The sequence below is a fragment of the Gossypium hirsutum genome, chromosome D01 (genome assembly GCF_007990345.1).
Source record: "Gossypium hirsutum isolate 1008001.06 chromosome D01, Gossypium_hirsutum_v2.1, whole genome shotgun sequence".
NCBI lineage: Eukaryota > Viridiplantae > Streptophyta > Magnoliopsida > Malvales > Malvaceae > Gossypium > Gossypium hirsutum.
The window spans coordinates 53,141,826-53,164,622 of NC_053437.1; the positions used below are offsets into that span (position 1 = coordinate 53,141,826).

The 22,797-nt window shown below is 33.5% G+C and overlaps 1 protein-coding gene and 1 non-coding gene across 5 annotated transcripts; one reads left to right on the forward strand and one right to left on the reverse strand.

Moving 5' to 3' along the window:
- The first annotated feature begins 1,940 nt into the window (after positions 1-1,940).
- On the forward strand, positions 1,941-5,587 carry LOC107921943 (uncharacterized). 4 transcript variants are annotated; one of them, XR_001691151.2, is made up of 4 exons: positions 1,941-2,635; positions 3,008-3,461; positions 3,544-3,655; positions 4,016-5,587. XR_001691151.2 is itself a non-coding variant. In XM_041087419.1 (3 exons), the coding sequence occupies exons 1-3, from the start codon at positions 2,370-2,372 to the stop codon at positions 3,205-3,207; spliced, it is 357 nt and encodes a 118-aa protein (XP_040943353.1). In that variant the 5' UTR covers positions 1,942-2,369; the 3' UTR covers positions 3,208-3,295. The 4 variants fall into 4 exon arrangements, 1 of the variants encoding a protein (XP_040943353.1); XR_001691152.2 differs by lacking the exon at positions 4,016-5,587 and having other exon boundaries at positions 1,942-2,416; positions 2,526-2,635; positions 3,544-3,802; XR_001691150.2 differs by lacking the exon at positions 4,016-5,587 and having other exon boundaries at positions 3,544-3,802.
- Positions 5,588-21,090: 15,503 nt separating this feature from the next.
- LOC121214208 (small nucleolar RNA R71) lies at positions 21,091-21,197 on the reverse strand. Its single transcript, XR_005909794.1, has one exon. It is a non-coding gene; the product is annotated as a small nucleolar RNA R71 (small nucleolar RNA).
- Positions 21,198-22,797: the final 1,600 nt, after the last annotated feature.

Below are 22,797 nucleotides of genomic sequence, written 5' to 3' on the forward strand. Positions count from 1 at the left end.
CATGGTTTATTGTTTAAGGTTTGATTTTAAGGGTTAGGGGTTTAAGGTTTATAGTTTATGTCTTATAATTTAGGGTTTCCTAACAAATAGAGGTTAGAGGTTTAGGGATTACGATTTATGGGCCATGGTTTAAGGGTTGGGGTTTAATGTATAGGTGTTACGGGTTAAGGGTTAGGGGTTTAGGGTTTATAGTTTATGTTTTATGAGTCAAGGTTTAAGGTTTACGAGTTAAGGGTTTAAGGATTATGGTTTGTGCACGGTTTATGGTTCAAGGGTTGGGGTTTAAGGTTAAGGGTTTAGGATTTAGGGTTCATAGTTCATGTTTATGATATAGGGTTTAAGGGACAAGGGTGAATGGTGAAGGGTTAAGGGTTTAGGGTTTAATGGTTGGAGTTTAAGGTTTAGAGGTTAAGGATTAAGGGATAAGGTTTTAAGGGTTAGGGTATAAGGGCTGGGTTTTAAGGTTTGTGGATTAGGGATTATGGGTTTAAGGATTGGGGTTTATGGGTTAGGGTTAAAGTTTAAGGTTTAAGTGTTAAAGTGTTTAGGGTTTAGGGTTTTAGGGTAACTGGTTTAAGGTTTTGAAATAAGGGTTACTTAGAGTCTAGGGTTTAAAATAGTTAGTATTTTTTAATTTACATATTAAATAGTTTATTATATAATTGTTCAAAACATAATATTAATTTTATTATATTAAAATTTATATTACTTAAATCTACAAAAATTAGGCATTTAAAATTGATATGAATTATGTAAAAATTAAATATAAAATTGTAAAAATATGGGAAGATTAGTGGCGTTTGGATATAAAGCGCCACAGTAAGTAGGCTATAGCGGCGTTTGTATCGTAAATGCCGCTAGTAGCTATTAAATTCTTTCAAAACGGGACAGTTTATCTTTAGGAATTTAGGGTTTTTTCTGACATTTTCTGTTAAATGCCGCAAATGTTTTGCAATTAGTGGCGTTTTTTTATTAGCACCTCAAAATTGGAATTTCAATTTCACTTGTTGCCGTTTTACTTAATAGTGTCTGTTGTTCCAATTCTAAAACTCCCCCAACCTGACTCTCCTTCCATCTTTCTTCTCTTCTGCAAATCCCTAGATCTTTCATCCCTTCAATGACGATTTCCCTTCTTCTCGGTCGAATATCGCTTCTCGTCTGGGCTGACTGGTAAAAATCTTTCGAAATCCCTAATTTCTTCGTTGACTGGGTATATGGTTGTTCATTTTTCTGTTTGATTTTTTCTTTCTCTAATGCCCGCTTCGTTTTTCCTTTCTCTTTAAATTCTGTGTTGCTTATGTTGCTATTTGTAGGGCATTCAACAACTTGGGCATTCCAATTGTTGCTCTTATTTTCTACGAGTGAAGTCGTCTGTTGTTCATTGCAGTTAAGGAAAGTTCATTTTCTGTTTCTTGTATTATTCAGTCTGTTGATGTTTTCTGGGTTTTAAATCTAAGTGTTTATGTGGTCTGACATATATTTGAAATATTTAATTTTTACATACCTAATAAAATTAAAATTAATGCTTAAAATAGGGAAATTCTTTTGATGAAATAAAATAATTTATGGTTCACCTTCAATCCTGTTCCATAGCTAGAAAATGTTATGGATTGTGTATGTCCAAAAAGGTTTTTTTGTTCAATTCGTTTACATTATACACGCTTCAAAATTTTATTTATGTTTATTTTTTAACTTAATAAATGAAGAATAAAAATCTAATTGTTCATAATTTACAGCCCTATATACAGGCAGTATTGTAGAAGAAAATGTTGCATGTATGCACATGCGTAAAGGAAATTACTTCAAAGAACCAGTTTAATTCTCTTGGAGATTATAGGATTATATCTGAAATTAAGAATAGAATAAGCACTTTAGATAATGTGTTCATTTAACTAAACATGGGTGGAGTTTGGTGAAAGATAAACTTTTTTTTTTGTAAAAATAGGCTGATTTATATAAAAGCCATTGCTCAGAGACACAAAGAGACAACCGACACACACAGCTGTCCCGCAATCATTACAAGCATAGAAAATATCAACAAAATTAAAGAAAGCAAAACCAAACAAAAAAAAAACAGGTTGTTCACTTAAGAAAAGAAACACCAAACAAACATCTGCAGTGACTTCCACAACCCCAAATCAGCCAACGTGCTTCCCACAGTATCTTTATCAAGCCCACAGAAAGGAAACACCAGAACTATGAACAGCTACTTGGAGATTCAACCGAACCTTCTCCAAAGTTCAAAGCTACTTCAACAACAACCTTGAGACTTCCGTACCCACGCAGCCCAGTCCTTCCTCACCGCCTTCAGAACCAAGTTTGGAACATCGGTATCCCATCTCCAAGAAACCCCTCTCCTCCTTCCTTCAATGGCAAGAGCATGCGCCGCTTCATTTCCTTCCCGAGGCACAAATGTGTAAGTAACCTCTTCAGAACTCCTATCTAGCTGTTGGATGTGATGAACGATTGATCTAATAATCGATTTACCCACCTTTCTATTTCTAATGGATTTAATGATCGACAAGGCATCCCCTTCCACCACCCGCCGTTGGAGACCCATCGTATGCGCAAAAATCAACGCTCTCTTGCAAGCCCGAGCCTCTGCCACGAAAGGGTCAGCAACCTCATCAAAAAAGTAAGTCTCCGCTCCAACAATTTCACCTTAGAAACAGATAAGATAATTTCTAGCCATGACTGCTGTTACAGCCAAACAGATATCTTGCAAATAAGATGCATCAAAATTAAGCTTGACAAATCCATCATTCGGTGGTCTCCAAATTACCTTACCATCGAGTCCTATACCCTGGCTGGTATACTCCCTGCTAAAGCATAGTTCTTGCTCAAAACCTCTAATAAAACCCAGTAGTTCCTGCTTCGAAAATTGGACTCCTTCATGCACTAACTTATTTCTACGGTACCAGAGGCTCCAAATCGATATAATGATGAACTTTTTATGACGTTCATTCGCTTGCAAAAACGTTCTAACAAAACGCTCTCTATTCTCCAGTGAACTTTCAAAAGAGGGAACCTACCCCAACAACGATTGCCAGATATCTTGCAGAATATCACAACTCCACAAGAGGTGCTCAGAATTCTCCAACTCAGCTTTACACAATGGACATACCCCAACTTCACATAGAGATCGACGCGCCAAATTTTCATAGTGAGGCACCAAGTTATGAAACAATCGCCAAACGTGTATTTTAATTTTTCCTAGAATACTTAAATTCCACAGCCCTGTAAAGAATTTTTTGTAAATTTTCGGTATAGAGGATAGGTTAGCTCTATTTTGTAATAATTCTGTAAGGAGAGCCCTGTATCCGCTCTTGACCGAGTATTCACCCGAACCCTCATACTTCCAAACCCGCACGTCTGTCGGCCTACTCATGGAAATAGGTATAGAGAGGATTCTTTTGACGGTTTCATCATCGAACAGCTTGTGTAAAACCTCTCTGTTCCAGGTATTTCCTACAATAAGTTGATTAACTGTTGTCCATTCTGTCGTAATATCACAACAATGAACTCTATTGTTTTCCTTGCCAGGTAACCAGGGGTCATTCCATATATTAATGCACGCACCATCCCCCACCTGCCACACCATCCCATCTTGGATCACCTCACGAGCACTGCAGATACTTCTCCAGGTTAATGATGGGTAAGAGCTGACTTTAGCTGATAAAATATCTGAATAAGGGAAGTAACGGGCTTTAAACACTTTAGCTAAAAGACAGCTAGGTCGAGTCAAAATGCGCCAGACCTGTTTTGCTAACAATGCTTTATGAAAGAGAAACAAATTTTTAAAGCCCATACCCCCAAAGTTTTTCGGTTTACAAAGCTTTTCCCACGAACACCAATGAATACCTTTTGACGTTCTATTATTAGTCCACCAAAACCTATTCATAATACCTTCCAGCTTCTCACATAAAGACTTTGGTAATAGGAAGCATTGCATCGCATAAATTGATGTAGCTTGTAGAACCGATTTAATGAACACCTCCTTCCCCCCCATCGACAGGTAGCGCAGACTCCACCCTTCGACTCTTTTCTTGAATCTGTCCACATAAGTTGCGAAGGCCCACTTTTTGTTCTTACCCACCATCATAGGTAAACCTAAATACTTTTCTGGATTAGAAGCCAACCGGACACCGAGCTGAGTAACAATATCATCCTTCACCTCCGCTTGCACATTCGCTCCAAAGTAAATGAGCGACTTATCAAAATTCACCCGCTACCCTGACACCTTCTCATACTCACGAACAACCTCCCGGACGACCCCCGCTCCCTCAAAAGAGGCATCTCCAAAAATAATACAATCATCCGCAAAAAATAAATGAGACACAGCAAATCTCTCTCTTCCAACAGTTGCACCCATCAACCGCCCGTTGGTTCTTGCATCATCAATAAGCGTTGAGAAACCCTCTGCACATATCAGAAATAAAAAGGGGCTGAGAGGGTCCCCCTGTCTTAACCCCCTCGAGGGAGAGAACCACTCACCTTGAACACCATTAAGACAAACCGAGTATGAGACAGAACAAACACAGCGCATAATAAGAACAATCCATTCCGTATGAAACCCCAAATGCTTCATCATCCCCGCCCAAAAGTCCCACTCAACTCGATCATATGCCTTATGTCCAATTTGAGTGCAAAATTACCCTTTTTACCACGTTTCTTCATTTTCAGAGAATGTAACACCTCATAAGCAATTAACACATTATCCGAGATTAAACGCCCTGGAATAAACGCCCCTTGTGCTTCATTGATACAATGCCCCAATATGGTACTCATTCGATTTACCAAAACTCGCAATAATTTTATAAACAACATTACAGAACTTATGGGCCTAAAATGCGACATATCTTTTGGCTTATCAATTTTTGGAATTAAAATGATACGTGTTTTATTGAGCTCACCTATTTCAGCATCCCCATTCAAAACGGCTAAGCAGAACTGAGAGACTTCCAACCCCACAATATGCCAGTACTTCTGGAAAAATATAGCATGAAACCCATCCACCCCGGGTGCTTTCAAAGGTGCCATCTGCTTAACAGCCATCGTGATCTCCTCTTTAGTGAACTCGTTTAAAAAATCCTCATTCATACTCTCTGTCACTTTTTCCTTCACTAGCCCAAATAAATGTTCATCTGAACCCACATTAGAAGCCGTGAAAAGTTTGCTAAAATAAGTAGATGCTATCTGTACAAACTTTAGGAGAACTTGTGTTTGGACAATAATTTTGAAGTGGGGAGAAGGTGATGAGAAAAGTTACGGGTAAAATGATGGTGATGTAATTATTAATTAAAATTCAAACCCCATAACTGTTTTTTGTCTGTAATCCCTTTCATTGAAGGACAATGAAACATTGATGCCTAAGTTGATAGCAGCAGCTAGCTGTTCTTAACCTTGTATGCCAAAAGCTGCAATTATAGTAGTATTTACCATTCAAAGTCATGTTTTCTGTTGTAATTACAGATTAAGACCATTAAAGTTAGCAATGTTTGTTTAGAAGCAACCGAGAGTTGTTTTCCTTTTCTGCTGATATTGAATATGTTTGAAATGCAAATATAATGGGAATATTTGACGGTTATATCCTTCATTTTCTATTTTATGGTTTCATAATCTGGTGTTTGAATTTTAGTATTTGATCTTAACTTCTCGTATACTATACTGTATTTATTTATATTATGATTTTGTTGCTTTATTTACATTATAATATCATAAAAGTAATGGTTTATACGAGTTCTTATTATGTATTAATTTATAACTTCATCATTTTTTGAAGGGATTAATTAGATTTTTTTAATTATGTATTAATTTAATTTTTTAATTTATAATGCAGCATGTGTAATTTGACTCTAAATATGATAATTATATTTCAAGAAATTAAATTAAAGTTTTAAATATGATAATTATATTATGTATGAAAAATATAATATTTTTGAAAAATAAGTTTATTTAAATTAAAATAAAATGGAATAAATATAATAAATTATATTCTCTTTAATAAATATTATAATAAATAGAATAAATAAAATTATACAAAATCTTTAATGAATGAGATACAAAGCAAACATAAAAAAAATTCTCTAAATTGATCCAGAATGACACTATACAAAATATAAAATGAATTAAAATTATGATGATACCAAAATTATGATGTATCCAATATGAATACATGAATGCATTTAAACATATGTATATAATTTATAACACTTTAAATAAATAATAACACAAACGCACAAAGATTTTCTCTTTTTTTCTTTAATGTATCCTGCATAATAACTTACATAACTTATATATAAACTTAAATAAAATTTTTATATAAACTAATTACATAATGCATAACTTACATAACTTATATATAAACTTATATATAAACTTGCATAACTTACATAATAACTTACATAATACATAGCCTACATAGCCTACATAACTTACATGATACACAACTTATTACATAAATAACTTACATAATACATAACTTTCATAACTTACAGTATACACAACTTACATAAATTAATATTATACACAACTTACATAATACATTACTTACATAACTTACATTATACACAACTTACATAAATTAATATTATACACAACTTACATAATACATTACTTACATAACTTACATTATACACAACTTACATAACTTATTTAATATTATACATAACTTACATAATACATAACTTATATAACTTACATAATACATAACTTACATAACTCACAAGTTACATAACTTAAATACATTATACCCAACTTACATATATAACTTACATACCTTACATTCTACACAACTTACATAACATACATAATACATAGCTTACACAATACACAACTTACATAGCTTACATAATACATGACTTACATAGCTTAATTATACTTATTCATAAATCCTAAACCCATGCAATTTATTGACAAGATCAGACTTCAAGAATTAAGAAATGGACCGGTCTTGGATGAATTTGTCAAGGGTAAGCAACGGTTATCGAAATGGAGTACAGACTTTTCTCAATTTTGCATTTCAATATGCAAGCCAAGAGAACATTATTCTTTGCCCGTGTAACAAGTGTGTCAACATAAACTGGCATTATCGTGAAGTTGTATACGAGCATCTAATTGTTGATAGGTTTGTTCAGGGTTATAAACAATGATTTTTTCATGGAGAATGCCCGCCTAGTACTTCCTCTTCAACTATGGATGTATCTTATCCTACTACTGCTTACCATTAGTCTGATAGAAGGGATGACATGGAAGGTATGTTGTTGGATGCATTTAATATGCACAATCATGGTTTGCAGTCGTTCCCAGCCGACTTTGTGGCATCTGATGATTTTAATGTTGGTGGAAATGCTTTTACCGAACCGGGAACAAGTGTACCTCATGAAGAGCCGAATGGAGAAGCCGCAAAGTTCTAGGTGCTACTTAATGACATGAAAGAAGAACTTTATAAGGGATCAAAATTCTAAAAAATGTCCTTCTGTATTCGTCTTTTTCATTTAAAATGTTTGGGAGGGTGGACTGGAAGCGATTTTAAAAGGCTGTTAGAGTTTTTGAGAGAGATGTTTCCGTTTGCAAAAATCCCTCACTCATGCAAAGATATGAAGAAAATGATAAAAGAGTTAGGTCTTGGGTACAACAAAATTCATAGTTGCCCGAATGACTGCATGTTGTATTGGGGCGATCGAAAAAACGAACAGTGCTGTCATGTATGCGGCCAATCCCGTTGGATAAATAGAAACACAGAAGATGGGAACGACGATGAAAATGATGCACAGTCAAGGAAGAAGCCAGTCAAGATTTTACGGTATTTGTCGCTAATACCAAGGCTCCAAAGGCTTTTCATGTCATCGAAGACAGCAGAGTCTATGACGTGGCACCATGATGGACGAAACGATGATGGATTACTAAGGCATCCGCAGATTCTTTAGCTTGGAAATCATTTGACAGTAAATTTCCAAGCTTTACAAGTGATCCTAGGAGTGTGAGGCTTGGGCTAGCATCCACCGTCTTAGACTATCGTGTAAATATTTTTATCATTTTAACTTTTAACATTTTTGTAAGAATAATATGAATTATATTTTATTTATTGATATTGATATTATATATTATTCGTTTAATTTTAAATATTATATAGATTTATTGCTTTTGGTTGGTTTAGATTTGGTTTATTTGGATTTGTTGTTATAGGAGGGCTGAAAATATGAAAAATTTTCTTTTACAAATCTTCCAAAATTACCGGCGTTTGTGGAAAAAGCGCCACTAAAAGTCATGATCTATAGCGGCGTTTGTGAAAAAAACGCCGCTCAAGGTCATGGTCTGTAGCGGCGTTTGTGGAAAAAGCGCCGCTAAAGGTCATGGTCTATAGCGGCGTTTTTGGGAAAAGCGCTGCTACAGGTCATGGTCTATAGTGGCGTTTGTGGGAAAAGCGCCGCTAAAGGTCAAGGTCTATAGCGATGTTTGTGGGAAAAGCGCCGCTAAAGGTCATGGTCTATAGCGGCGTTTGTGGGAAAAGCGCCGCTAAAGTTCATGGTCTATAGCTGCATTTGTGGAAAAAGCGCCGCTAAAGGTCATGGTCTATAGCGGCATTTTTCTGGAAGCGCCGCTAAAGGTCATGAACTTTAGCGGTGTTTATTTCTAAAAACGCTGCAAATGTTAGCGGCGCTCTCAATAGTGGCATTTTTTGCGGAAGCGCCACTAAAGGCCTAAAAAAACGCTGCTAAAAACCTTTTTTGGTGTAGTGTGTATGAGCTTTGAAGAGCTCAAAATGATCAAGATATTGCAGGGGCACTATCTAGGGGTCTATGTATCGGTACCTAGTCCTTGTACTATAGCATTTTAGCTATTGACTTATTCTAGTTCGATACCTAAGGCACGAATACCAAACCTTGGACCCCTGTAGTTGAAAAATGACCTCAAAATAGTTGAAAATCATGCCAAAACATGTCTATATCATTTCTATATATTTTAAAGCATCAAAAATCCAAAATCAATTTTCAAAAATCATTTAAAATCAAAATATAAGGCATAAACAACTTCAAGTCAAATAATGGAATAAAACTCTATTAAATACATTAAAATGACTAGAATTTCAACTCAAATTTTACAAATGTTATATTAAAATTAAGTCCTTACGTAGATGCCAAAGTTTTTATACAAAAACAACCTATATAAATACTATACAACCTCAAGTCAAATGTGATTTGAAGCTCCCAAGCTTAGGCATTATTCTTCTTGTCAAATCTGTTACCTGCTCATTTTAAACAACGAATGTGTGAGCTTAAAAAGCTCAATAAGTACTCATGGATAAACCTACTTCACCATTTCTTATAGCTTATATTGAGTCTTATTCCAATTATGAAATTACACTTTCTATAAGTTGTTTATCAAAAGAACATAGACTCCCTTCACTTATAAAATCATTCATTAGGCTTAAGGCATTTAAGTATGTTTTGAAATCATTAGTCACTTTATACGCTTATGGTGGTTACCAATATATTACTTCTCTTTTTTTCCTCACTTGTTAGGCGTTCATTTAATTAATTTATGAGTTATTCTTTTCTTCACTCACTTTTAGGTCCACTTGCATTCCCTTAATCAATCTTTTCACATTTGAATAAGTTACCTCAAACATTTTCATTGACACTAATAAACACTTAACACATATCACTTTTGTTTTGATTATAGCAAAACACGTTCACTTATGGTTCTTATTAGCCAATTTTAAGCACTTCGTCTTTAGCAAAACTTAGTATAATAAGACTTCAGCACTTGGGATTCCAACCGAACACTATATACTTGTTGCACTAAAGGTGCAACCCAACCATCACATCGAACACTAGAGACCTCACTCTACATTTACGTGCAATTTCGTAAGGCACATATAACTATCTTTAACAAATTAATGTCTTCTAACACAAAGCACGCACAGTTAGCATGCCAATTTTCATTAAGCTTACAAGGGCATTTCTCTTACAAGATTATTTATTGCATTACAAAATCCATGTCACATCATCTCCACATGGATATTCACATACGCATATATACACAAACATTTCCCATATTTTCATTTCCATGTTATAACATATCAAATTTATGATCTTAATTATAAATAATTCACATTTTCATTAATTCCATAATCATTTTCACATTTTTTACCTTGTATCAAATCTATCGACAATTTGCGGAAATTTGCAATTCATCATATACTTGGCCATAGTGACATTATTCACACATTTCATATTAATAGCCTGTATCATACATGTTCATACATACCAAATTAAACTTATTGAAGCTTCCAAGGAAACCAATTTTTTTATTATAGAATATCACTAGTTAACACTTAACTTATAACCAAGCACTTATCAAGCCACAATTATACAAATCACATATTCTCAATGCTTTAAGCCATGGGAATTTTCACAAGTTCTTTATATAATCAATTTCATATTTATTATAAAATTTTCATCAATTCCTAAAGACATTAGCATAGGTAAGTAAGGGTATCCAAGAGTACTTACCTCTTAAATGCATTTTCACTCAATTCTACACTGCCAAATACTTTAATCCAACCTCTAACAAGCTTGAAACTCCATCACTCAATATTTCCTCATTTTTTTGTACACTAAAAATATATCAAAAATTAATATCCAAGCCTCTCAAGTTTTTTGTCACACCCGAAAAAGTTAAAGCTTGAGTTGCAATGGTAACTTTGGGTATTAAATTGAAAAGTTTTCTATTTGAGCGGGCTATAATGTAAATAAGAGCAATTTGTGAACTGGTTGATAAAAAGGTTGGATTTCAACCTTTAGGTCCATTACTTTTGAACTAGAAATCTTCTTAGTGGGAGATGATAGGGGTATCTATATTTTGCTGTTGAATTGATTTTGGTGAAAGAAGTGTGGGAGGATTATATAAAAGAGAGACGTTATTCTCTAGTGCTATTCTTTCATTTTTTGTTCTTTCTTAATCTTTTTCTTTGGTTTGTTCTGAAAGAGAGAAGGGTTAAGGAGCATTATGCATGGAGGGAAGAGACTGAAGTTTGAGTCTAAGAAACTGAAAAATTTCATAGCTAGTAATGTAATGCCCAAACTCGACCCGATTCACTAGGTCCATATTTCGGGTGTTAATTCACAAAGCTAAACAATTTACGAAAATAGTTTACAATTTCTCATTTCTTTAAGCATGTGATTTGAGATTTTAATTAGAAAATTATTGTATGAAAACAAGGGAAGTAGCTTAAAATAATCTTATTACAACAGACTCAATACAAATCCTTACAAAACGGAAGTTTATTTAATACAGACCCAAAAGGAGTATTCCTATACTATGCCACATCTCCACCATATGCATAATAGCCCACTTCGCCACCATTTTAGCGTACTCTTGGTGTTGTCCTTTCAAGTGAAGTCTCATCTCAAGTACCTGAAAAGCAGTAAACAATCTTGTAAGTACATGAGTACTTAGTGAGTTTAACACAACAATAACTTGATGGGTACTTGAAATCTTATATGAACTATTGTGTCAACAAATTTTTTGCATCATTGATTTCGACGGATACCACTACAGTTTTATCACGTTCTTATATGCTAGTTATCATGCTCTTGTCATATTCAATCTTCCTATCTAATTAACTGACGAATCATTCCAAAACTTTCCTAAATCTCTTGTCACATAGTAATTTCTTTGCAAATATACACTCTGAGTCCATTTCCAACAACCATGTCTTAACACATACTCTTATTTCAAATAGTTGTTCAATAATATTTATCATGAGCGGATACATAAATATAGAACTAGATACCATTAATTTTATCTTCAAACATATCTTAGTTCTACACTACATATACTTGTGCAGAAGAGTACTACTAGACCATTTAGACGAATTCCATATCGTATTATATCAGAATCCCATAACTCAAGATAACACTAATTTAGATTCAGAATAATTCTAGAGAAGCTTTAATACCCCACACTTTCCACATTTACAAATCATCATAACGGATACCCTTTTTAACATGCAGATACACATCTCTTTTTCATAGAAACCCTTAAGACTTATTCACTCTTAACTTAGAACATATCAATACCTCCTCTTAGTCATACTTATTACAGAACTAAAAGAATTTACTCCAATCTTACCATAGAGACGAAATTTCAGACTCAAATTGTACTAAAAATTCTTGAAAGCTCATGCCACGTAGTCCTAATAGAGCACGCCATATAGACAATCATATAGAATCACTTATTTACTGTCCTAAGAGGCTTCACAGGACACATCAGAGGCAAACAAATGATATACCGAATGCGCTATAAGTCCTTATTATAGAATACACTCTAAAGCAATCTAATTAGAGTACGCCACAAAGGCAATCCATGCAGAGTACACCACAAAGGCTATTTATACAAAGTACACCACAAAGGCTGACAAGATGCCATATAAGCATCCCAAAACTGTCGTGTTTGCAATATGAATTTTCCTAAACTCACATTGAGTGAGGTTTTCCCATCATCATCCTGGGACATGTAAAGAACCCCATTAGATAAAATGTCATTCAATAGTTATTTTTCATAGTATGCCATGGCCATTGAATTTTTTGTTTAGAGTTCATATCAGAGTTCGTGTTTACTATCCCGATGGACTTTCTTATTTATCGTCGTAGTGACTCAACTCACTTTACAAACTCTATGAACCAGACACATCCTAGACCCAAGATTTCATAATTTCATAACACTCTTCATACATCCGATAGAACTTATTTTCAAGTAGACTAACTTATATCTTAATCTAATCATAACTTTATTCCTATAGTTTTATAAGTATCATAATTATACTATATTATATATGGTTTTCAATTTCTAGTTTGGTCACTTTCATATATATATACTTTTATATGAACAATATACATGCAAGAGTCAGAGTAGAAACTCACCTGACTGATTCTTACCTTTCCATATTGAACTTTACCTGCATACTTATCATTCAACTTATTATTCCTGAAATACTTTGTACATATTATCTTTGCACATGCAACATCTTTCTTATGTTTTACCCATTCACTAAATACTCAAAACTCATTACTATTTAAATTATTTAGTTGTACTGTTTAACTGTAAGAGTCAGAATAAAGACACATCTGATTCTCAGTTATCACAGTTCAAAACTCTAGACCCAGATATCCATCTCGAAACAACAACCACTACTTAGAAACATAATTTCACTATTACTATTCTTGTGCATACAAATTACTTATCATATCAATCGTTGACAATATCATGTAAAAATCTTATACTTACAGTCTTACTATTCAATCACCACATACATATTTACTCATTTAGAATTTAACATGTAGAGTTGAAATACTCACCTTGATGTGATGTAACCACTAATCATAAAAGAACCATAACTTCTAGATCATCGATGTAAGATATATAAGAAAGAAGAATTCTTTCAAAACTCATCTCACACACATAAATATGACTCAACTTACTTAGTGGAATTTAACAAGTGTCATACGTTTCAGAACTTGTCTTCTTACTGGCTTACAGTTTCTTAGAGGAATATTAATATACATTGCAATACAACTATCTAGCTTGGCTATTTAGTTGATTTCTAACCAAGTTACTTAAAATCTAACTAGCACAATATTCTAGATAAATAAGACATATTATACCTTTAGCAACTACTCATTCTATACTTACCCTTTATCTCCTAACACGAACTTCTCCTTAATATAGCAGGATACGATGAAATCAAATTTTTTAACTCAAGTGGCAGTTACTAAATGCCCACACGTATACGCCAAAATAATTATTTGGATGGATAAAACTACGTCAGACAGACTATTTACTACTATATGCCAAAACTTTAGACCCTTCAAATTTGGGGTGCTAAAAGTAAGCTTCCTAACCTCCCTGTATTAGAGGATTTAAGAAAAGGGAAGAAAATTAAGGATTTTAGTTAAATGATTGATTTTGTTCTCTAATGGATAAAGTTATGGGTAATCATTAAATTGCCTCTACATGCAAACAAATTATGATTCTTATGATTGTGAATTGTCTTAATGGGATTTTTGAAATGGTTGTTATGTTTAGTTGGCTAAGGAGGCTTGAGAAATAAAGGAAAAGTTAAGTCGATGGATTCAGTGTCAACATCCAAGTGAGTTCTAGAACTCGAGTCTTAAATGGTTATTCATTTATTTCTTTAGTATTGTGTGTTGGGTATGCTTAACTTAGTGTTTTTGCAAATGATGAGTTGTTCTTTGGTTGAATGTTGATGTATCGTGTTGCATGTTGTATAGATGAACTGTTTGGCATAATAATGTGTCGTGTATTAATAGTGATATTGGTTCAGTGCTTGTGTATGAAATAATGTATATGAATGATATGTAGAGTAATGGAGGTCTGCTAAAGTGTGGCTGTGATGGGAGGAGTAACGGGGAATATGATATGTTATACGTTTTGCCTCTAATAAGGCATGTGAATGCAAACTGAGATCGACGAATGACCCCAACCTTGTGGGGGAACACGTATGTGTTCAAATTAACAATGAGGATTTGCAGAGGTTTGGGCTGACTATATGAAAAATGATTATTAATGGTATATGGCTGTGCGGAGGTTCGGTTGGTTTGTATGGAGAATATGTGCACATAGTTATGAAAGACCTTTTACTGGTAGTATGAGAATTTTAGAGTCTAAGACTTTAAGTCGTACGAATGAAAGTAAGTCCAAGGCCATGGCATAATCCAGAGAGGTCCGCCAAATTCACCTATAAGGCATAATCCAGGGATGTAACAGCCTGATTTTCTATAGTGTCGAAAATAGTGGTTCAAGGGACACAATTTCGATGATAGATTCAGTAATTATTATTTAATAATGTTTACGAGTTCATTATATTGTATTAATGATGTTTGAATTGGTAAATTCAGTTAGCGGGTCAGAAATGAAAATGTGCAGACTAATCTGTAGTGAATAGCTAGCTAAATGAGTTTAAAAAATTATTCAAGGTTCAAAGTGGTAAATAACCACTCTTACCTGGTAGTGTCGATTGTGTCAATGTTTAGTGGAAACACTTGTTAATTTTCATTTAACGATGAAATTAAGATGTTAAGTGTTACAGGTTGGAGTGGATGGAAAGAGAGTCTTATTCTCGTCCTCCTTTACTGAAAACATTATTCTCTATAGAAGAAAGAAAATCTTTAAGCTCTCTTGATTAATCGGCTTTGCATGTAAGTGTTTTCAAAGCTTGTTATTCATGAGTTTCATGTTTTTGAGATCATTGTCTCTCGATTTAGCTAACCTGCATCTCTAATTTCAAAACTGTTAAGTTTGAAGTATTGTCATTAATGAACTGAATGTTTTAACGTTTAGATCAAGAACCAAATCAACTTGTTGATAATAGAGGGAAAGGAAAACTCTTGGAATAGTCTCTGATATCTTGTTCTTTTGTTGTACCATGTAAGTTCATAGGGTGTTGTTTTATTTATTTATGATATGTCTGAATGTGATGCAAATGGAAAATGTTAATGAACTTGTATTATTCAGGTTAGAAAAGGTGTTACAATTCTCCCACTAAACCCTAAAATACTTGATAAGTGATAAAAGTAACATATTTTAATCTCATTCTTAATGTGTTTTTGAATGATTATTTATAAAAATTAGTGAATTTATGCTTCTAATATTTTAAGTTCATCTTTCTATGCTTAGGAGATCATTTTGGAGCGAAAGGAGCGAAAAATGAGTTAAAATCAAATAAAAGAGTAGATTTTAAAGGCCACACGGGCTAGACACACGGCCGTGTGCCAGACCGTGTCAATTTTGCGACTTGCATCGTAAACACATGAAAAATCACAATTTTTAGGCTTTCTAGGCATTTTAAAGTCTATAAATACAAAATAGAAGAAGAGAGAAGGGAGCCATCAGAGAATATTAAAGAAAACTACTTGAAGAATACCATTGGAGCCAAACTCTGAAGCGGATTTCCATCAAGATTGTAGACCTCTTTTTAATTTCTTTTGCATTTTTTATGAGTTTCTTTATTTCTTATGGTTATTCTAACTTTGATATGTTTTTATTCACAATTATGAACTAATTCCCTAGATACCTAGGGAAGATGAACCCTATAATGAATTCTATTATTTGATATATGTTTTATGTGATAAATACTTGACTCTTGCTCTCAGATATGTGTGCTTATCTCTTGTTTTAATATTTTTGGGATATTAATTCATGTTTAATGTGCTTAAATCAGTGGAGGAAAAGGCTCAGTTTAAGAGTAGATCTAGCATACTTAAGTGAAGTTACATGTGATCCTAGAAATAGGACGACATAAATCTATTGGAGTAGAATCAAATCTAATAGGGGAATCTATAGAACGGGTTAATGCGACAATAGCGGTTTTATTAGAAAGAAATTTTAATTAATCAACCTAGAGTCAGTTGCTCTTACTCTCGAAGAAGATATTAACATCATTTAGAGATTTCTACGGATCAAGATACCTAGTGAATAAATCATTTAAATCAGATTCATAATAATAGATGAAGTCTTGGTGGATTCTTTCCTGGGTATTTTTTTTCATTGGTTATTATTCGATTATTTTCCTGATTCATTCTCTACTGAGTTCTTTAGTTAAATTAATTTAGTAATTTTAGTTTAAAACAATCACTCCAAATTGTTGGCTAAATAATAGGAAAATGGTAATTACTAGTAATTTTAGTTCTCGTGGATACGGTATCTCTACTCACTGTAGCAATACTATTTATCGATAGGTATGCTTGCCTTTGTCGTATTTTTAGTTAGTCACGTGACACATCAAGTTTTTGGTGCCGTTGTCGGGGACTAAAATATTAGGAACACTTGATTTTTATTAATTTAGATTTTTTTAAATTTTATTTTATCTTATTTTTTATTTTTGTTTTAATTTAATTCCTACATTCTAATTTTTCTTTTGTTTGCTTCTAGCAGGTTCTTTTAGTTTATGACTAGAGGAAACCCGTCAGGACCATTGTTTTTGGACAGTAAAATTAAAAGTACTGCTCACAAAAATTATAGAGAAGCAAGGTAGAGTCAACAGAATATAGTAGACAAACAAGAGGACAACAATATTACTGGGGAGATGGATGATAATCAGAATATTCAGCTACCTCCTGCTCCTCGCACTATGTATGACTATGCCAAGGTTACTCTGATTGGGGCTAAAAATTGAGTATTGTGAGACCTACCATTACTGCAAACAATTTCAAGTTGAAGCTGAACACTATTCATATGGTACAATAGTGTGTTCAGTTTGATGGTTTGCAAGATGAAGACCCAAATACTCATTTAGCCAATTTCCTAGAGATTTGCGACACTTTCAAGATTAATGGCGCCACTCATGACATCATTTGCTTACGATTGTTCCATTTCTCATTGAGGAACAAGTAAAAAAGATGGTTAAACTCTTTACCATGAGGTTCCATCACTACATGGGCTTAGATGACTGAGAAATTTCTTTTGAAGTATTTCCCACCAACTATGTAACAGCTTGTTTTTCAATGGTGTCGACAACAGTGGTTTTGGGACTATAAATCTGACGAGTAAGTTTGTAAATATTATTATTTAATATTTACCAGTCAATTATGGTTTCTAAAAGGTTTTTGATATGGTAATTTATGCTATTTGAATGATTAATTAAGTTCAAGTGGTAAGACCCTAAGGTCAAGTGGTTTTAGAAACTGAGTTATTGGGACCTCGTTTCTATAAAACGAGTTGTACATATTTTTATAAATATTTACAAGGTGTTATTAAGATCATATTAAAATTTGTTTAAGAAATATTAATGTTTAGATAGTTAATTAAAGAAAAAGGATTAAATTGTAAAAAAGTGCAAAATATGCTAATTATAGCATTTAGGTGATTACATAACTTGAGATTTAATTAAAGAAGGACTAGTTGGTAAATTAGCCCTATTGAATTTATTTGGACGGTTAAATAAAGGAAAATTATAATATAAAGTGATTATATTGACAAATTTGTAAATTAAACTAAATTAAAACAAATTTAATTAATGAAAGAAACAAAATCACCTCCATTTTCTTCTTCAAATTGCCGAAAGCCATAGCTAGGGTGAGAATAAGCTTCAGCTAGCATAGGAAGCTTGCATGTAAGTTCGTTTTAATCCCGTTTCTTATAATTTTTATGTTTTTGAGATCGTTGCAACTAGGTCCAGCTAGCTCGTACCTTCGTTTTTTAAACTGTTAAAGATTTTGAATGTTTCCATTGATGAATATTTGTGTTTTAGATGTTAATGGATTAATTTTTAGTTGTTATTTATAAGTATTTTATTAAGTGATTTTTTATTAATTTACTGATTCGGGATTAAATTGTTGAAATAGTAAAAATAAAAGGATTTATTATGAAATTGTTGCATAAATGGGCTGAATTGGATGCCATCAATATTCAGATATTATGAATTTGCAAAAAAAATGGTTAATTTACATGTTTTAGTCTCAGGGACTAAATTGAATAAAAATGAAAAGTTAAGGGAAATTTTATAAAAATGTCTAAAATGACTAAATTGCATAAAATAAATTGTCTTGCATAAAATAAATTGTCTTACTATCTAAATTAATGAATTGAATTAAATTATTAATTTAGTTCAAGATCGAGTGAAAAATCGAGGAGAATTGAAAGTTACCAAAATACCCCTATACTTTGACAGTTATGCAATTTAGCCAGGTAAATTCGTATGGTTAAAATTTAAAAATTGTGTTAATTGGTGATTGAAATTATATATATTTAAATGAATTATTGTTTGAATTATAATATTGTATTTGATATTCGATTTGAATTGAACGCAGGATAGAGTACATTCGTATTTTGGTGTATTACGGGGGTTTAGAGTGGTGATGATATTGGAGGGAGATATTGACATATTACCCAAGTAAATTGAGGTTTAGCATTTGTTGCGAACTCTTGCGTTATACTTTCTGTTTTGCGTGATTCAAGTGGATTAGCTCTTTTGAGCTTCTGTTCAGCTCTTACGAGCTTTAATTCAGCTTTTACAAGCTTTTGTTAAGCTCTTTTTAGCTTCTGTGGTGTGTTTGGGTGGACCAGCTTTATGAGCTTCTGTTGACGATGTACTCTTACCCATAATTCATTCTTCGAATGGAAAATCTCGGTAAGATAATCTGTTTAATGAATTTGAAAGATTTTTTATTTATTGAATATTGATATGAACATAAATAAATTCATCAGTTGAGATTGTGCATGATGCTTAGGTTTGTGCTAAGCTTATGGTTGCATTATTTCATGTTTAATATTAATGATATACATTGAAATGGTAAGTGGCCAAATAGAAATATGCTTATGTTCATGAAAAGGTAGTAAGATTCAAAGGTGTATTTTCTTATAAAATGATTTATCATGTGATTGACCCCAAATGTGTTATATACATAAGCACACTAACTTGTGTATTGATGATGGTGATTAGGCTTATGTCAAGCTTGAGATTATGATTGATGTTTATGCTTATGTCTGGTATTATACAAATGAAACGGGTAACAAAAGGTAATGAAATGGTAAGTTCATTATTGAAATGTGATATGATGAAAAAGGGATTGATGAGTTGAATGGTGTATTTATATATATGAAAAATTATGTACGTTATGGATGAACTTACCTATGAGGTGAATAAATATACTAACTAGTGAATTGATGTTGTTATTTAAGTTTATGCTTAGTAAATGAAATGGAAAGTAAGTAAAGGAAGTAATACATAGTTTTATGAAAAACTTAATGATGGTGTTTAATGATTTATAAAATCCTATGATGTTAGGAAGGAAAAATATATATGATATTGATAGTCTTACCCATTTATGAGTTGATGGTTATGTAGTTGATAAATCTTGAGGCATTGGTATAGGTTTATATTCAATCTATAAAGTTCATTGTTGAAATGGAATGTTATGTTTAAAGTTTATACGAGCTTACTAACCATTCATTGTTTACGTAGTTATTTTCCTTTACAGAGTATTGAAAACTTGACCAGGTTAGAAGCTAGTCGAGATCCATAACACTATCCAGCAATTATATCGGTAGATTTGATATCTTAATCAAGGTTATAATGGCATGTATAGGTGGATTTGTGTTTGATGAACTAGTTGTTGTGTTTGACTTGTAAATATGGTAATATGGTTGGTGTGCTTTTGGCATTTGATGTCTTGATGATTGGTGTTTTTATTGCCAAATTGATGCACGGGTTAAATGGCCAAAGTGGTATGTGTTGGCATGGTTGAAATCTGGTCAATTAGGTTATGCGTTGATATGGAATTTAGTTAAGGTTGTTTGGATGAAACATGATCATTTTGATGCAAATGTAAGTATGAATAATTGGTTGTGATTGAGGTGCCTAAATGAATAATTGGTTGTGATTGAGGTGCCTAAATGACATATTGGTTGAATGGACCTATGGTATATTGAAATGGTCTTATTATGCATATTTTGGCATGTTTTTGTGCCTTGATCATAGGTTCATTTGGCGTAATGGTACTTGTTGAAATTGGGTGAAAGAAAAAACTTGATTTTGGCCTAATCTTGTCCACACGACCTAAGACACAGGTGTGTTTCTCAGCGTGTGTGACACACGGTCAGGCAACACGACCGTGTGTCCCCTGTAAGTTATTAATGGTTTCTTTTTGAAGGTTGCATGGCCTAGCACACAGGCCTGTGGCTTGGCCGTGTGACCCAAGTCAGTAAGTTACACAGGCACGGACACGGCCGTGTGTCCCTATTTCGAATGTTACACGGCCTGAGATACAGACGTGTGTCTTAGCCGTGTGAGCCACACGACCGTGTGACCCCTGTAGTATAATTTTTTCTAACTTTTTCCTAAACTTTCTAAATGTTTTCGATTTAGCCCTGGACTGTTTCTATTGTAATTTTTAAGGGCCTCGAGACCTCGATTAAGGGATGTTATGAATTTATTTGAATGAAATTAGAATATGTATTGCATTGATGTATGAATTGAATGGTTTACTATTTTGTTTGTTTGGTAATGCTTTGTAACCCTGTTTCGATGACAGATACGGGTTAGGTGTGCTACAAGCTAAAACAACTAAGTTGGGGAATGGTATTTCTTCCTTTACCCAGATTTATTTAGAGACCTTATATGATGCATGGGAGAGATACAAGGATCTATTGAGAATGTGCCCTCATCATGGGTTGCCTTTATGGTTGCAAGTTCAAACCTTCTACAATGGTTTGAATTCATCAATTAGGCAATTAATTGATGCAGCAGCTGGTGAAACATTGAACAATAAAACACCCGAGGTAGCCTATGAGTTTATTGAGGAGATAGCACTAAATAATTATCAGTGGCAAGTCATGAGGATGAAACTGATGAAAATAGCCGGTGTTTTTAATTTAGATGCAATCCTCATGTTATCAAACCAAGTAGAAGCACCACATAGGAAAATTGAAGGTTTATATTTTTCTACGTATGTGAATCCGGTAATGCAATACGATGCAAATGGAAGTGGAATGAATAATCTAAAATGTTTACCCTTCGGTCCTAGAACAGAGAATGAGCAAGTCAATTATATGAGCAATAATTCTAGACCTTAAAATAACCCTTATAGTGGTAACTATAATGCAGGTTGGAGGAACCATCCCAATTTCTCTTAGGGTGGTCAAGGAAATTAGAGAGCACAACCCCCTTCGGGCTTTCACCAACCTTATCAGCAAGAGAAGAAGTCGAACCTTGAGGAGATGTTGACAAAATTTATCTCGATGTCAGAAACTCATTTTCAAAACTCTAAGGTAGCACTTAAAAATTAGCAAGCATCGATTCAGGGACTTAAAGATCAAATAGGTTAGCTCGCAAAATTAATTTCAAAAAGACCACAAGGTAGCTTGCCTAGCAATACTGAAACTAACCTAAGGGAGTAGCTTACGCAATTACCGTTCAAGACGTGGAAGGGTTAGTTGAATCTGAACAAGGCAAGAAATTATGGTGAACAATGATAAGGTTGAGAATGATATAAAAGAGCAAATGCCGGTTGTCAAAGAAGATAAACCTCGTGTGTCATATCCTAACGCGATAAAGAGAGACCACACAAATGAACAATTTGGTAAATTTCTTAAGCTCTTGAAAAAATTACACATTAACTTACCGTTTGCGGAAGCTCTTTTGCAAATGCCAAATTACATCAAATTCTTAAAGGAGCTGTTAACAAATAAAAGGAAGTTAGACGACTCGTCAACTATGCAGCTCAATGCAGTTTGCTTGGCAATCTTGCAAAACAAACTACCTAACAAACTAAAAGATCCAAGGAGTTTTACTATTCCTTGTCTCATTGATAGTTTAAATATTAAAAATTCTTTGACTAATTTAGGGGCTAGTATTAATGTCATGCCTTACAAAATTTTTAAACAACTTGGTCTTGGGAAACCCAAACATACTAGGATGAGTATTCAACTAGCGAATAAAACCATTAGATATCCTAGGGGTATTATTAAGGATGTGCTTGTGAAAATTGATAAATTCATATTCCCCCTTGACTTTATTGTGCTAGACATGGATGAGGATAGTGAGTTACCTTTGATTTTAGGTCGACCCTTTTTAGCCAGTGCTAGGACTATCATCGATGTTGGTAGGGTGAACTTGTGCTTCGTGTAGGTGACAGATAGATTACTCTCAAGCACATGATTCTGTGAGAGTCTCTAGTGAGCAAGATGATATGAAACATTCTGTTAATGTTAGTAACCACATGGCTCAACCCTCTTTGCAGTAAATCCCTCGTGAAAACATGATGGAGCCATGCT